The following is a 17212-nucleotide window of genomic DNA, read 5'->3' on the forward strand; positions in this document are numbered from 1 at the left end:
TCACATACTGACTTTCCTGTCCTTCTATCCCCAGACCAGAAGATTAACAGTGTGTGGACCACTGATGTCACTTCCGGATCAAGTTCTCGGACTCGTTCTTTCTTCCTGAAAAGCCATAAGAGGGTCACCATGAATACAGCCGGCACTCCAGTTTGGGACTCGTGTCTGAAAAGATGTCACCTTGATAACTGTTCATTCACTTTGCCTTATTATTTTGATCTTCATGTACACAGGAATCACTGTCCGTTGCCCCAATGCTTTACACCTTTTTGTTACAAATAATTTTGAATTCTTTACAGGCTATTTTTTTTTCTCTCATGGACCTGGGCTATTTCTTATAATGATATTAATGTTATTTTTTTTTAAATTTTGCATAACATACAACTAACAACTATATGAACAGTCAATACATGGTCATTTTTAAGTGTATCACACCAAGAGAGCTTGTTTAGAATTTTTTTAAATCTCCTTTAACAAAATTCATTGTTATAATGCACAATGCACCTGTAAACTAAGAAGGCTGACTTAATGATGGCATTGCACTGGAGTAGAAAGCAAAGCACAAAGTTGTGCAAGTACATTACTGATAGGCAATGTTTGAAGAGGAACCATATAATTTGCAGTACTGTTTGTTTTTGTGGGATTTTATCTCCTCATCATGATGAAGAGTTTCAGGACATAGTGATACAAATATTACATCAAAGAGAAGGGAGGCTGAGTACCCCTTTGAGTTTTGAGCACCTGATATACCTGCATTTTCAGTCAGTTGGGGGACATGCTTTCCTCTTCGATTTTCTAGAGCACTGATATAATTTGGTGTTTTCAGAGCCTGAGGGGCCAGAATGCAACCATTTACTACTAGTAATCAGTTTCTTAAACTTACGATATGGCAATGGGCATGCATTAAATAAAAAGGAAAAAGTGTTTCTGACCACTTTTAAATGTGAATGGACAGTTCCGATCTCCATCCAGTCACAAGTGAATGTGCTCCTGACTATTAATGTGGTCAACTGCTATTCAATCAAGATTGGTTCAAATGTTAATGTCAGGAGTTAACAGAACCAGAGTTTGGATGGATTAGAGAGAGACGGCTCATTTCTAGCAGAGTCCAGAGAAGAACCAAAGGCTAACAAAACTCAATACAGTGCTCATTTTATGTAACAAATTAATGTTTTCTAGCTATTTTATTATTTAAAAAATTACTTGTCACTCAAAGATCCTGGCACAGTGCTGTTACTAAACCTCTTGCCTTCAAAACAAATGAGGCCTGGTCATGCCAACATATCACCACACCCCTTCATTTCAAAACCTTTTCTTGAAAAGTATGGGCAAACATGTCAAATTCATGCATTTGTGTACAAAGAAAGTACAGTAGATTATAGTAAAATTTACTATCTATATCTAATTTATCCGTTAAATTCTTATAATTATAACTACCAACGTAACAATAGGCTGCATGGCAATAACTCTTGGGGAAATAGGAAATTAAGGTTAAAGCTGTCTCACTTCCAGTTAAGACTATAAAATTACATAAAAAATTCAGAATCAATGTCTCCATGATGGAACAGTTAACTTTGTGAGCTGGAATGTTAAAGGCCTGAACCACGAATTAAAGAGAAAGGAAGTATTCTTTCACCTAACAGGTTTAAATGCTAAAATAGTATTTTTACAGGAGACCCACTTACTAAGCAAGGATCAGTTCTGGCTCCAAAAGGACTGTAGTGGCCAAATGTTCCATTCTAGCTTTACAAAGAAAACTAGAGGTATGGGAATCCTTATACATAGAACAGTCTAATTTGTAGCATCAGATGTAGTATGGGATCCTGAAGAAAGAAATGTGATGGTCATGGGCATCTTATTTAACTGTAAAATGATTTTGATAAATGTTTATGCACCTAATGTCGATGATAAGGAATTTATACAAAATTTATTTGCATCCATTCCCAATGTGAACACTCATAAAATTATAATGGCTGGGGACTTTAATTGTGTTTTAAATCCACTCTTAGATAGGACTTCTATTACAGGGTGACGACATCTAACACTGCAAAGATAATTGCAAAGTTTATAACTGACCACAACTTATCAGACACTGGGAGGTTTCTAAACCCAAACTGAAGAACATATTCTTTCTATTCACCAGTACATCATTGCTACTCAAGAATTGATTATTTCTTTATAGATAATTTCTTGCCTACGATTAAATCTTGCAAGTACGATGCTATTGTTATTTCCAACCATGCACTTCTTAAGAGGACAGATTATTTCATATTTCTCCCACAGAAATAAATTAGAAACCAAGAAAGTATCAGAGCTAAAAAGCGAAATTACTAGAATAGATGAAGAACATGCCAGGCTTTCAAGCGAGGCTCTACATAGGAAAAGGCAGGCTCTGCATTCAGAACTCAACCTCTTGACAACTAAATAAACTGAACAATTAATTTATAAATCCAGACATCATTACTATGAACACGAAGAGAAAGCTAATAAGCTTTTGGCTCAACAAATCCACAAGCAAGTTCACAACTCAATCCCAGTAATCACACGAACGGAGACGAAATCATCGACCATAAAAATATAATGCACACATTTAGAGACTACTATAAATCCTTATATTCTACTGAGCTTAAAGAAGACAACGCACAATCTAATACATTTCTAGATACATTACAGATACCACAAATAGATACTTTCAGTGCGGAGGAACTGGATAAACCTCTGGCTATCAGAATTATTAGATGTTATAAAGTCACTTCAATGAGGGAAAGCAGCAGGCCCTGATGGCTACCCTGCAGAATTTTATAAGAAATTCTCCGCTCAGCTAGCTTCCCTCCAATTGGCAGCATTTACAGAAGCTATAGACAATCAAATTCTACCTCAAACTTTTTGCCAAGCATTAATCACCATCTTTCCTAAACAAAATAAGGACTTATTACAATGTGCATCATACAGACAAATTTCACTTCTGAATAATGACATATACTCTCAAAAATCATAGCTAGAAGGATGGAGAAAGTGCTCCCTTCAGTAATATCACAAGATCAAACTGGATTTATCAAGGGTCGACACTTCCTTTTCAATCCTCGACGCCAGTTTAATGTAATATACTCACCAACAAAGTCAAACACCCCAGAAATACTATTATCATTGGATGCAGAAAAAGCATTTGACATGATTGAATGGAAATACCTTTCACTACATTAGAGAAATTTGGGTTTGGCCCGAACATTTGTGCATGGATCAAACTACTGTATACCAATCCATAAGATTCAGTTTGTGTTAACAACATTTGTTCAGACTACTTTAAACTAGAATGTGGTACCAGACAAGGATGCCCCTTGTCATCACTGCTATTTGCAATCGCCATTGAACCACTGGAGGTTCACTGTCGAAATGCTGATCAGATAAAGGGGATTATCAGAGAAGGACTGGAACAGAAAATTTCTCTATATGCAGATGATATGGTACTGTATATATCAGACCCACAAAATTCTGTGCCTGCAGTCTTAACAGCACTTACAGAATTTCAAAAGATCTCTGGTCTCAGAATTAATCTGAATAAAAGTGTACTCTTTCCAGTGAATTCTCAAGCATATAATATTAGATTAGACACCCTACCTTTTATATTTGCAGAACAGTTTAAATACATCACAAGTAAACTTACAGCTCTTTATCAACAAAATGTTGCCATCCGCATGGAAAAAATTAAGCAAGACTTGCATAGATGGTCAACCATTCATCTCACTCTAGCTGGAAGAATTAACGTTAAGATGAATATTCTTCCTAAGCTTCTTTTTTATTTCAAAACATTCCAATATACATCAATAAATCATTTTTAAGCAATTAGATTCAACAATAACCTCATTTATTTGGAACTCAAAACATCCACGTATCCAAAGAGACCCTACAAAGACAAGGCAGAAGGTGGCATGGCTCTACCTAACTTTCAGTTTTATTACTGGGCAGCAAACATACAAGCTATAAAACCTGGACACAAATAGATGAACATACACAGGCTGGTCCAAATAGAAGTAAAATCCTGCAGTACTTCTTTATATTCCCTGCTTTGTGCCCCAATAAATGCAAGTTATTGGCAATATACTAATAACCCAATTGTGCTTCACTCACTCAGAATATGGAACCAATGTAGAAAGCATTTTAAGATGGAGAAGCTTTTATCTGTGGCACCTCTGCAAGAGAACCACCTCTTTCAACCTTCACAAACATATGCAGTTTTAATATCTGGAAAATATTTGGGATTAACTTGCTTAGAGATCTTTATATAGACAACATCTTTGCATCCTATGAACAATTACATTCCAAATTTAACTTTCCAGCTGCACATTTCTTTCACTATCTTCAAATTAGGAACTTTGTTAAACAGAACCTGCCATTTTCCTCATCTTGCACCCTCATCCATGCTGGAAAAATATTGCTCAATTTCAAGGACTTAGACACCATCTCTGCAATATATAAAATTATTTTACAGTCCCTCCCTTTCAAAGATCCAAGAGGACACTGGGAAAAAGATCTCTTAATCAATATATCAGAAAAGGAGTGGAAAATAGCAATGCAGAGAATTCACTCGAGCTCCATATGCAAAGCATACAATTTTTCAACTCAAAATTATATATCGAGCACATCTGTCTCGCCTAAAACTCTCCAAAATGTTTCCAGGGCAGGATCCAACCTGCGAACGCTGTAATCAAGTCCCAGCCTCACATGTTCTGGGCCTGCACCAAATTAACATCATTGTGGACCGAAATTTTTAATTACCTTTCAGACAGCCTTGGTGTCACAATCCCTCCTAACCCATTAACAGCTGTGTTTGGTGTTCTTCCAGATGGGTTTAAAATGGAGAAGGACAAACAAACTGTGATTGCATTTACTACACTTTTGGCACGTAGACTTATTTTGCTAAACTGGAAGAATCCTAACTATCCTTTTTAAATCAGTGGGAAACCGATGTGTTATACTATTTCAAATTGGAAAAATTCAAATACGCAGTTAGAGGATCTGTACAGATTTTTTCAGAACATGGCAGGATCTAATCAATAATATTTTAGAATAAGCTCTTAAAAGCACCGAGGAAGCAATTATTTTCGCATTTCTTTTTCTTCTCCATTCATCTCTATTGACCTATCAAACTCACTAATTTTGGTATGTTTACAAGCCTTAAGTTTTACCCCATTGGCCATGTCTCAGGGGTGGGGGTCGACTTGTTCTCAATCCTATTTTTTGTAGAAATTGATCGATTTGTATGGAATGATTTCAATAAAATTAATAAAAACATAAATAAAAAAAAAACTGCTGTCACCTTGAGTTATATTTCACCAGTCTCCTGACTAAATTATATTGTTTTTAAATTTTTATTTTTATTTTGTTATTTATCAATTTGCAAATTTAAAAAAATACAGTTTTCTTTAAATATGATTTATTATTATATATTTGTGCAAATTTCTTTAATGGTTATTGTCTTTGTGTTTTATAGCTGAATCCCCAAGAGGTGGAGCCATGACATCACTGCGTAAGAACACCGTTTGCCTTTATGTTCAAGCTGTGGAGTTATGTCTCTCAGAGGATTATTGAATGCTGGAGGATTTGGATCAATTTTGCAAGCACTATTCTGATGGTCCTGTGCTATATTATAGCCAGGGTTATGTTTATTTTCCATTTTATTGTTACTTTTGTCACCATGACATTACTAGTACAGGACTGCCATCAGCCCTTATATTGAGGTTGAGGAGATAGTCCCACTAGTGTGTCATTGTAGTTTGTGGAGAGAAGATCTTAGGAATGATTATGACATTGTAACAAGCTTCAAGTGTGGACCATGTGATTATCACACCTTGCTGTCACCAAGGAAACAATATGCAGTTAATCAAACCTTTTCAGACAAATCCTTTTCCTCATTTATGCTTCCTTGCCGGGTTTTGCCGCATTTTATTTCCATTTTATATATGTTATGAACAACATTGTCTTATTTTTATTTTTGTCTTTCAAGCTACTATGCTTTTTGGTTTTCTCTATCTTGAAGGATATTTTTGTGTTTTTGGAAAATTTAAAAGTATTTTTTAACATTTAAAGCCAGTGTCCCATTTTGGGCCTATACAATCCTGAATGCCTGTTTTCTGAATTGCGTGTCTGGATTCCTGGGGTGAGTCCTATTTCTGAGGCTGACTAGTGAGGTTTTGATCTGATTTTCATTTATTTTGAACCCTGTTCACACTTTGAACTATTTTCTGTTGCTGCATGACAACATACAATTTTTTTGTATCTTTCCTTCTTATTAAAAAATCATTATTTTTTTATGTTGGTGAGCAACGTGAAATGCTTTTTATCTTGCTCCTGTAATGACATTTACTCTATTTTTACACTGTTTGTAGCTTCAAAATAAATCAAACTTTTGACAAACGTTTCCATGTGTCTATTTACAGGCTCATAAATCAGCACCCATTTTAAGAAAGTCTCCTGTTCATCTATACTAATAAAAGGCAAAGTCCTCACTGACTGACTGACTCACTCATCACTAATTCTCCAACTTCCCTTGTAGGTAGAAGGATGAAATTTGGCAGGCTCATTCCTTACAGCTTACTTGAAAAAGTTAAGCAGGTTTCATTTCGAAATTCTGCGTGTAATGGTCATAACGGTCGACAACGTCCGCCATGTTAAACTTTCTTATTTATGGCCCCATCTTCACGAAATGTGGTAGGTGGGTTCCCTGCGCTAACTGAAACCGATGTACATACTTATTTCAGTGGTATGACGGCATTGTCGGCCGCCATATTGAACATTCCAACGGTCTTTGTTACTTATGGGCCCATCTTCAAGAAATTTGGTACGCGGGTTCCCAACGCTAACTAAATCCTACTTACGTACATATATACGTCCATAGCCTGCAGTTCAGTCGCCGTGTGAGGCGGTGTTGGGTCCCCCATCCCCACGCCTCCCATGTTGTTGGCTGTCTGCCTATATAAGGCCATTTGTCGCTCCAGTCTCTTCATTCCCTTCCTTGCTTCGCCACTGTATTCACGTCTCCCTGCTGATAACTACAGCCTTTTTATTCAATCCACGGCTTCTCTGCTGTCTTATTGTTCGTTTATTACGATTATAGTTATTGTGTAGGTATCTTAGACTTACTTTACATTGCTCAGGTACTCATTTCCTTTATCGTTCCAACCGTAACCCCATTAACATGTCTATCGAGGGGATCACCATCGATCAAAGAACTGTCACTTACCGAGGGTTTCCATGCCCGGAGATGGGGCCTGCCTTTTCTATTCTCTGTGTTACATTTTGCACGGCCATATCAGGCTCACTCTTGATATTCGGAGGAACATTGTGTCTTATGTATTGAATGAATGGGACAGGTTCAAGGTGTGGACTGATGACGGTACAGGAGATAATTATACTACACAGGAGCAGTATAAGAGTAAAATGCTTAAGCCATTCACCTATGGTTCTGCATGTGAGTTGATGGCTGCCGCTGAATTGTTCGGTTGTCGCTTTCAAGTCTACCGAAATGGCCAAATATTTTACACCTCTGGACAACTGCCAATGCCTCTTAAACATCTTAGATTCACAGGTGACGATTTCAGTAGTGGACACTTTGATGTTGTTGAATGTTTAAACTCTCAAAAGCTGGATGCGAAGTTATCGATGAAACCGGTTGTATGCTTACAATGCTTGACAGATGCCGAATGTCACTTCAACACAACAAGTCCTACAAATACTGTCGTAATTGAAACAAACCATGAAACTCAAACCGATTATAACAGCAGCAATCCAAGCTGTGAGATTTGAGGCAAGATTGCTTTTCACATGTCCAACTGTGCGTTGCATGCTCAAGAGTAAGCTCAGAGCACAGATTGGTCATATTACAACTGGAGAGCCGAACTGACAACAAGGTATACAAAGAGATCCTTAACAAATAATTATTGGTATATTTTCCCTCAGTTTAAAAAGGTTTACTTTTCTTCTTAATAAAAATTCTAAGGCAGTACTTTGCCGCTGCGAAGCGTGGATATTTTGCTAGTATAATATATTATGTACAATAAAGTTGGAATTGTGTGTACTTTACATACTGGTTTACAATGTACGAGCTAGGAAAAAGTACTTTTAATTAAAAGTGAGTGCATATATAGCTTATCAGAAGAAGTTAGCCAGGATTTGTAGGTTTCAGCTGGTAGAATACTAATGCATCAGAGTCAGGCAGTGATTAAAGGAACTATTTTTTGGCAATGCAATGCTGCTGCTTTCAGCACATAAAAATACAACATCAGTGACCCAATTCTGTGAAGTTTAATCATATTATAAACTTTCTGCTCTATGCTGTCTTCTTATATTATACGCTACCGTGGCTGTTCGTTTGTCTGTCCAGGATTTTAAATCACCTGTTGCTCGCAAACCGTTTCACCTATTGACTTGAAATTTGGTACACATATACTACGTGACGTCTACTATCCGCTTTCAGGGTGATGATTTTTATTAGTCTTTTTATTTTTATTTTATTTTATTGTAGAATCAACTCTCGGCAGCGCGGCGCATGTGTATTTTCGCCGTTCTCATTCCCTACCACATTTACGAATCATTCTTGAGGCAGATTGAAGACTTAAGTGCCATCTTAAGCGAAAAATTAAAGAAAACGAAAAGTAATTGCAACACAAAAACTAACTTAATCAGTTTTAGTGCAAAAAGATGCCGATGAAAGAAGAGAAACAGCGGGCCGCTAGGGTGGAGAAAAGAAGAGCTGCTCAGGAAGCAGTAAGTTCATCAACCTCTGAGCAAATGAATGCTAAACAGAGACAGAGTATGAAAACTAGGAATGCTCAAGTCAAGTGTATTCACTGCACGTTATCGTGCAGTACACTATTCCTGGTATTTTATAATAGCAGTAACTAACATTCAGTATCAAATAATGGGAACTACTAAGGTGTTAAAATTGTCCTAAAAGTGGAAGTATCATTCGTTTGTTTTACTTCTGCAAAAAAGATGCTTTAAGTCAGGGTATTAATGTGACAGTGGTGCCAGTACCTTTCAGCAGAAGACAACCAATTATAGTATGAAGCGTGTTTACAGCTGCATCTGTACTAATTGGTAACTAATTCCATTATTCACCCACTAGGTACCATAATGTGAATGCAAATGACAAAGCATATGACTAAATTCCTTAATTTTTTCAGATGAACATTTATAATGACAAACAGAATATCTGATTCACAGCAACATAAATGAATAAATATTATAGAAATCTTACTCCTAAAAGAACAAGAAAAAGAAAAAATAACATTGGACACATGCATAAAAAATAAAAAATTAAACTGGCAATTTTGAGATTTATATCTCAAATATTATATTTACTTACCAGTCCTGAACAGCATTGAAAGATTCTTCATTGGTTATGTCATACATTAAAATAAAACCCATTGCCCCACGGTAGTAGGCTGTAGTAATTGTTCGATACCTCTCCTGTCCAGCAGTATCCTGCAATGACAACAACTTATAAAATAAAAAATAATGGAAAAATACAATAACATTCTCATATAGAAGTATGATCCTACACTTGCAATAATATGTTTCATCATGAAAATGACATCATCTAGTCAAATGTAAATCTATTTATGTACATAACACTGCCATGACATAAATTTTACATGCTTTGTATGATAACCAGTGCCTGTTGTTAAAGTTGTCAGTGGTAGTCAGTTTCAGAGGTATTTAATGGTTAGATAGATAGATAGATAGATAGATAGATAGATAGATAGATAGATAGATAGATAGATAGATAGATAGATAGATAGATAGATAGATAGATAGATAGATACTTTATTAATCCCAAGGGGAATTTCACATAATCCAGCAGCAGTATACTGATACAAAAAAAAAAACAATATTAAATTAAATAGATATAAAAATGCATGTAAAAGCAGACAATAACTTTGAGTAACTTTGAGCATTTACACCCCCGGGTGGAATTGAAGAGTCGCATAGTATGGTGGAGGAACGATCTCCTCAGCCTGCAAGACAGAGACAAAAGTCTGTCACTGAAGCTACTCCTCTGCCTGGAGATGACACTGTTCAGTGGATACGGTAGATTCTTCATGATTGACAGGAGTTTGCTTAATGCCCGTCGCTTTGCCACAGATGTTAAACTGTCCAACTTTGCTCCTACAATACAGCCTGCCTTCTTAACAAGCTTGTCCAGGCGTGAGGCTTCTTTCATCTTTATGCTGCCTCCCCAGCACACCACTGCGTGGAAGAGGGCACTCGCCACAACCGTCTGGTAGAACATCTGCAGCATCTTATTGCAGATGTTGAAGGACGCCAACAATAAGCTTGTAAAAAGATTTAACCTTTCACTATGGTATGGTCAGTAGAGAGAGATACAAGTTGGGAAACAGGGGTAACTAGTGGATAGTAGGCATTACTTAATCATTACATACATCTATTATGAAGAAATCTTGAAGGACTGGTGAACCCACCATAAACTCTGGAAAAACATGCAATATAGGGACATGGCTGTGAGGCTTGTCAAGCAGCATTTTTAAATATCTAAGATGTATTCACAGGAAAGTTGCTTTGGCATAATTTTTCACATCAGTTTTTGTGTACTTTTATAGAAGCAGTGATATAAGTACTTGTCCCAGTCCAGAAATTTGTTCAGTGATGTTGCGAATAAGAGCTGCCCACCAGTTAAGAATTAGTCATCATATAGAAGCTCTCTTATCTGACTAAGTAAAAGAAGACACCCCCTGTAATGTGAAAAGAACAGCTTGAATTTGTGAGTGTGATGTCAGGCTGGCTCTCTCTTAGTTCCCAACTTCAACATGCACCTCTACTGTTACTCTCCACCCCTTGCAGAGCAAACCTTGCCTGCTGCACCATTTGTCTCAGCCCAGGACTGACATGTTGCTTGCTGCTAATCACTGCCTGAAAGTCAGAAATCAGAGTCAATCTGGTTTTAAGCTTCTAAGGTGCACGCAGCATGCTTCTGTGTGTGTGACATTACTGTCCCAGCCGAACCCCGAACCCCACCTGTATCTGGACTGTTAGAGTACTGACTTTTTTTTTACTTCATTATCTTATACAAAATTTTACCTGTGCCCATCCAATGTAAAACCTCTATGCACTCAGATAACATATTGGCCACTATTCTTCTATGGTGCACGATATAGCACGATATATCTAAAGAACTAAGCATCAAAATCTTCAGCACATTCCATACAACATTAACCAGTATATTTTTGTGGACAGGTTTTAGTTATACAACGCAAATCAAAAAGTAAACTCATGTATAACGCCATGCGTAGAACTCACACTGTAACTTAGCATAAGCACAAAAGTGGGAATGTGCGTACGCACAGAAAAATCCAGATGCAGGAATCTGTGCATACACAAACTTCCACGTTCTACCGTTACATAAATCCTGATCAGCGTGAAAAGTAACGCACATAAACGCGCCCCAACTCCTTCCAGAATTACGCCTCTTTGAATATGTAAATCAAAATTAATAGCCCTTAAGCTTAGCGTGGCAAAACAATGAGGAAAAATAGAACAATTTCAGTGAATACCAAGTGGAGGCAAGGAAAAACAAGCTATTTGTTGGTTTAAACAGTGGTATAAACAAGAAAAGGAAGCTGATCGAGTGACATAGCGTGTCAGAGAAACTCAAAAGCTCAAGTTCACAAAGTCACACAGTGCCCGAAATAAAAAATAAAAATAAAAAATATGAAAAGGCGAGTCGCAGCCCATCATCTGAGTGTCATATGAAAGCTTATTAGGGTACAGAGAACAAAAACAGCACACAGTGGGGAAAAAGCATAAAAGTCAACTTTAATCTCAAAATTTCCATTTTAATCACGTAGTTTATTTTCTCATTAAAGTAGAACATCATAAACTTAATCTTAAAATCGTTTAATTTACTAGTTTCTCAAATCCCATCGTAACTAAAGTAGTACATTAAATGTTTTGGTTTGTATTTGATCTTCTATGTGCTCTATGTGTGTGAATCACTACGTGCTTCTTAAACCGGCTTTCTCTACCTTCGACAGGACATAGAATCCATTACATTCATTATATTGCAGCTCTCTGAATACTGAGATGTATACGTGATATAATTTTCATGATGATAGGAGTTAAAACATGTCATTAAACATGGGAACACGGTGGCGCAGTGATTGTGCGTGACCTTTGATAAAATAATTTATTGCAGCAGTACTGTCTCTTTCAAACGTACTAACCTCCAATTCCTGTCCTTCCTTTTCTTTCTCCAACTAACCAATCGCCACACAATCATCTTTTTAATAGACATTAAGCCATCTGTAAGCCAATTCTTCAAAACTTTTAAAGAACGTTGAAATTTCTTCGTAGTACATGTTTAATTATTCTATCCTTCACACCAGTCCCAGTGAAGCATACAGTGCGAGGCAGGAACAATCCGTGAATGGAGCGCCAGATCCCTGCTAGCGTAGCGACACCGTGTGCTTTAATTATTAACAATATAGATTATTTAAATAAAGTTAAAGTTTTATCTGGATAATATAATAAACATATTTTGCTGCATTTCATCTTAAAAAATGATACTGTCATCATATGTAAATACATGCTTTATAAAGTGGCTCAGGTTGTGCAATATTATAACTATATCGCAAGTTTACAGTGAGGTGATTGTACTTATAAGTACAAACAGTTCTGCAAGGAGCAGTTGAGTGAGTGATTGATTGCATTTAGAGTTCTTGGGATTAAACTGTTTCTGAACTGCAAGGTCCGTACAGTAAAGGTTTTGAAGCGTTTGCCGTGTGAGAAGCAGTTCAAATAGAAAGCATGGCTGAGGCAGCGTGTGCTTGATGCTGTATACCGATAATTCTCTTTCCGATCAGCTGCTTCGAGTGGTGCAGTGAGAGTATTATGGAAAAAGTTGATCTGCTATGGCAACCCCTAATGGGAGCAACTCAAAGAAGAAGAAGAAGAAGTGTGCAGTGACAAGTAACAATGCTAAAGCAGCTATGGTATTTAGAATAGTTTCACCATTCTGTGGACCATTATATTGTTACAGGTTAATTACAATCAAATGCATTAAACTAATAAACAATATGCGGTAAATTTCAGTGTGTTTATAAAGCCACGTCAGGGATGTGGATCTGAAAAAGAAAGATAAACCACACAGGAACAGTAGCATTGCTTTGATGCTGGGTGCCACCAGTCTGCAAAACCGAGTGGAGAACTTGCTTACAACAGGGTATGAGGTACCGTGGAAATGTGCGTGGTTTTACGCCAATTTTAGGTTTTATACATTTGAACGTACGCAACATTTCTGTGTGTACGCACCGATTATACATGAGGCCCCAGGAATTTCAGTTTTATTCACAATTTACATTGGTTATTGTGATGCAGAATAAATGAAAAAAAATGTATCTGATGCTTAGAACAATCTGTCTAACATGCAAAATGCTCTCATTTTAATTTTGTTTATTCTCACCATAAAACTACATGCTTTGAAAAAATATAAAGTGTGAATACTTGAAATAATTCTTACATATTTTTTTCCACATAGCAGAATGATAAACTAGTAGATTCATGCAATTCTAACACCAGGCATTCATTTGTAGAATGTCTATATTATTTAATACGAGAAACCAAAGATGTCCAAAAACCTGAATCACCAACATTTGACTTTTCATTGGAGTATACCCATGCAAACAACTATAACCTTTTAATCTCGTGTCCAGTAGAAAATACAGAATGTAGGCTTTCACTTATAGCCTACTCAGCTACTCAGACTAGTTTTGCAAAACTTTGACAATGAGTGACTGCTTACTTTGTCATCAATAAAACAGATTATTCACTAAGTAGGTTATTGGTCCTACTAGATTATTTGAAGATGTCACTTTGTCAACTTTCAAATTATTGCAGACATTTGCGTTATGTGTATGTCACTGTGTTCTTCACATATGAGAGGAGGGAATCAGATTACTGCTCCAGAAGTGTCATTTTTTTAACTTTCAACTATCGTCTTGAGTTTGAGTTTATTGTGCTATTTATTTTGATGTATCAAAGTAAATAAACATATAATCTGGTACAAAAGAAAGACTGATAATAAAAGAGACTTTGCATATCATTTTACATGACAGTGGTCGTAACTCTTAGACTAAACATTTTCATATTGAAACACAAACAACAATTTTTAATTGAAATAAATTCCCACCAGAAATTGAAAGATGAACATATGTTAAACCATTTCTTAAACAATTGTATTGCTCTTTAAATAATTTGTTTTATTTTGATGGTATAGTTTTGTATACCTCATATTTATTATAACTTTCCCAGTTTGGATTAGTTTGCATATGGAACAATGAATTATGAATGAAGCATGCAGAAGATACAGTATATTGAATTGCATGAAACTAACACAGCAGTCTTGTACAATATTTAGTATTTTTTTGTCATTTCATAACTTTTTCCTTATATCTTCATTTTAGGCTTTTATGAGTTTAGGTAAACACATCTGACAATATAAAGCATGCTTTTTGCTGAATATACACAATTTAGAACATATTGTGTTACATTTAATATGCACAATGTAATTTATTCACCAAGTATAGACATTCTGAGAGAAAAACACCTGGGATTTTCTTTTGATATATGGAGTGTGCATTTTGAATAGAAAATGCTGAAATTATGCAAAAGTAATTATTAAATTATGAAATTATTATAAGTAGCAGAAAATGATGAAATAAATTGATTGAACAGAGTGCTGAACATGTACTGCATCAGTTGAGCATGTGCCCTAATAATTGCAGTCATAAAGAATGTACTGGACATCTTTGAGACTGTTTAAGAGGATTCTTCTGAACTCTTCAGTTGTGAGCAAGATGATACTTCACAGAAGCTGAAAAGTCCTTCAGACTTTGGTTATTTTTACCAGTTACAGCTACTAACTGCAAACAACTGACTTCTATTATTTACCAACTTTAAACAAAAATTCAAAGCAAAATGACAGAACAACCAAACTAGTCTAAACAATGACACATAGGCTTGATAATATCTGTAAAAAACACAGTAGTTTTTTCAATCATAATAGATTTCTTCAATATAATGTAATGCAAGTCTATCTTTGTAGTTGTGTGACTATCTGTGACTATTTACATTTTCTTTCTATCAGGCAGCCTACTAAAGATGACAATATTTGAATTATAATATACAGTACTCTGCCGAGTATATGGTAAAATGGTGGCACACTGATTTGTACTGCTGCATTATACTGGAGAGTATAACCTGGTAATATCTAACACATGTTGTTAAACTGTAATTATTTGAAGACTTTCTTGATTGAATACGTTTTTTATATTTTAATTTTAAAAAGAATAGCGCTACATCTCCCAGTAAGTTAGCTGGACAAACCAGTTTTTGCTCAGGACAAAATTAGGACTCACAGAAACTGACCTCTGCATTGAGAAGAAAGATGAAAACACAAGCAGGTTTGTTGTGACCAAGGCTGCTCTGGAGAATTGCAGGTGGAGGAGATGAAAAGCCAAACATATTAGTTCTGGCCAGGTATTAAACTGGGGTGTATTAATGCCTAAACAAGACTAAACTGGTCAAAAGGTTTGATACCTGAACACAGTGGAGAGTCTGCTATACCCCCAATGGTTCAAGACGTATGCCAAGTACTACAGGACTGTCATAGTCTGACAGAGAGACCATGCTGTCTCTGCTATTCCATATATGCAGAGGTCATACTGTGTTTCTGCTTCTCCCTCTATACAGAGGCCAGGCAGTAACTCTGCTACTCCATCCATACCGAGGACAGGCCATGTCTCTACTATTTCTTCCAGAGGCCATGCTGGAGAAGAGATCGTGCCAGACCAGAGACCAGTCAACATACTAAGAGAGAGGGCCACTTGGTAGTCTAAGCAAACTGAATGTTTAAGACTTCTAACAAGATGAACTGCTTATTATCCAAGTTGTATTAGGATTATTTTGCCAGCACTCATTTTGCTCTGTTATGTTTTGGGCATAATTAGAAATCTTAAATTAATGCTATGCAAGAATATAAGTATTCACCCACTTTCTTTCCTGCCTGCTTTTGTTAGCTAGCTAGCTGGTTGGAGAAGAGAGAGAGGACACCATTAAGAATGTGATACACCTGCCTTATGCCAGAAGCTGCCAGGATAGGCTCCTGCCTCCATGCAAACATTATCTTGGATTATCCATGTTTAGAAAATGGATGGATATTTCTACAGTTGCAGGAGTGTTTTATTTTGTGTGATTCTGTGATTCACTACACTACATACATATATGATTGTGTAATGTTAATTGTGTATGCCAAATAGTGGAACAGATACTTTGAAGGTACTTTTGATCATTTATGATAAAAACCTTGAAGAAAAAAAATGAATAGACAGACACTTTTTGAAGAAAATAATAATAATAATACTGTAATATTAGACTGTTAAATTGCAAACTGTGCCTATTGACATTACACATATAGAAAGAATTAAATAACCAATACAAAACACTACATCCATGACTAATCAATAAGATTAGTAATTAAGTAGTGACGAGTAAACCCCACTAATTTCACAAAATCACAGGAACGTTCAGGAATTTATCCAAGCTCTGCAAAATGAATTGAAGTCAATGGAGAAAGAGAAACTAAACTAGTTTTGAGTGAGTTATAATAGTGCAGTGGTCTTTGAAGGGTCCCAAAGGGCTAGGAAAGCATCCTTCAACTATCCTAGATGGATTAATGTGGCCAAAAATGTGACCTGAGCTGTGAGGTAGCATTAGGGGTGTGTAATATTGGCAAAATATTATATGTCAATATTTTCTGGGACTTTGATTATAATGATAATTAGACAATAGTTTGCATCCTTTAAAATGTGTTTGTAAAAGTCTTATTGATCTAGTCTGGTCTTGTTAATAGGATATTAATTATTGAGGAGCTTAATGGAAACAACAGTTAAGGAAAACAGGTCTTTTTTGTTTACTTAAAAGTGAAGTAAAATAACACAAAAATGTTAAAATCACCAGTCAAAGTATTTCTGAGATCAAACGGTGCAAGTATGAGTAAACCATTTCAAAGTGGCCAACAGGATTTACACAAAATATTGCACTAACACCAACAAAACTTTTATAATGAGAGCATTTTAAACATACACCCTTAAGGTAAACAATATATGAATCCAAAGGGAATAAAATACTAATCATGATT

The 17212-nt window shown here is 36.1% G+C and overlaps 1 protein-coding gene across 2 annotated transcripts in view; it reads right to left on the reverse strand.

The window, feature by feature from the left end:
* The window catches only part of rab3c (RAB3C, member RAS oncogene family), a 95022-nt gene that overhangs the window by 12102 nt on the left and 65708 nt on the right, over positions 1-17212 (reverse strand). For both annotated transcript variants that reach the window (XM_039758738.1, XM_039758737.1), the window contains exon 3: positions 9365-9483. In XM_039758738.1, the coding sequence (XP_039614672.1) occupies positions 9365-9483 (119 nt within the window). The remainder of the gene's footprint in view (positions 1-9364; positions 9484-17212) is intronic.

This window comes from Polypterus senegalus, chromosome 7 (assembly GCF_016835505.1).
Source record: "Polypterus senegalus isolate Bchr_013 chromosome 7, ASM1683550v1, whole genome shotgun sequence".
Taxonomy (NCBI): domain Eukaryota; kingdom Metazoa; phylum Chordata; class Cladistia; order Polypteriformes; family Polypteridae; genus Polypterus; species Polypterus senegalus.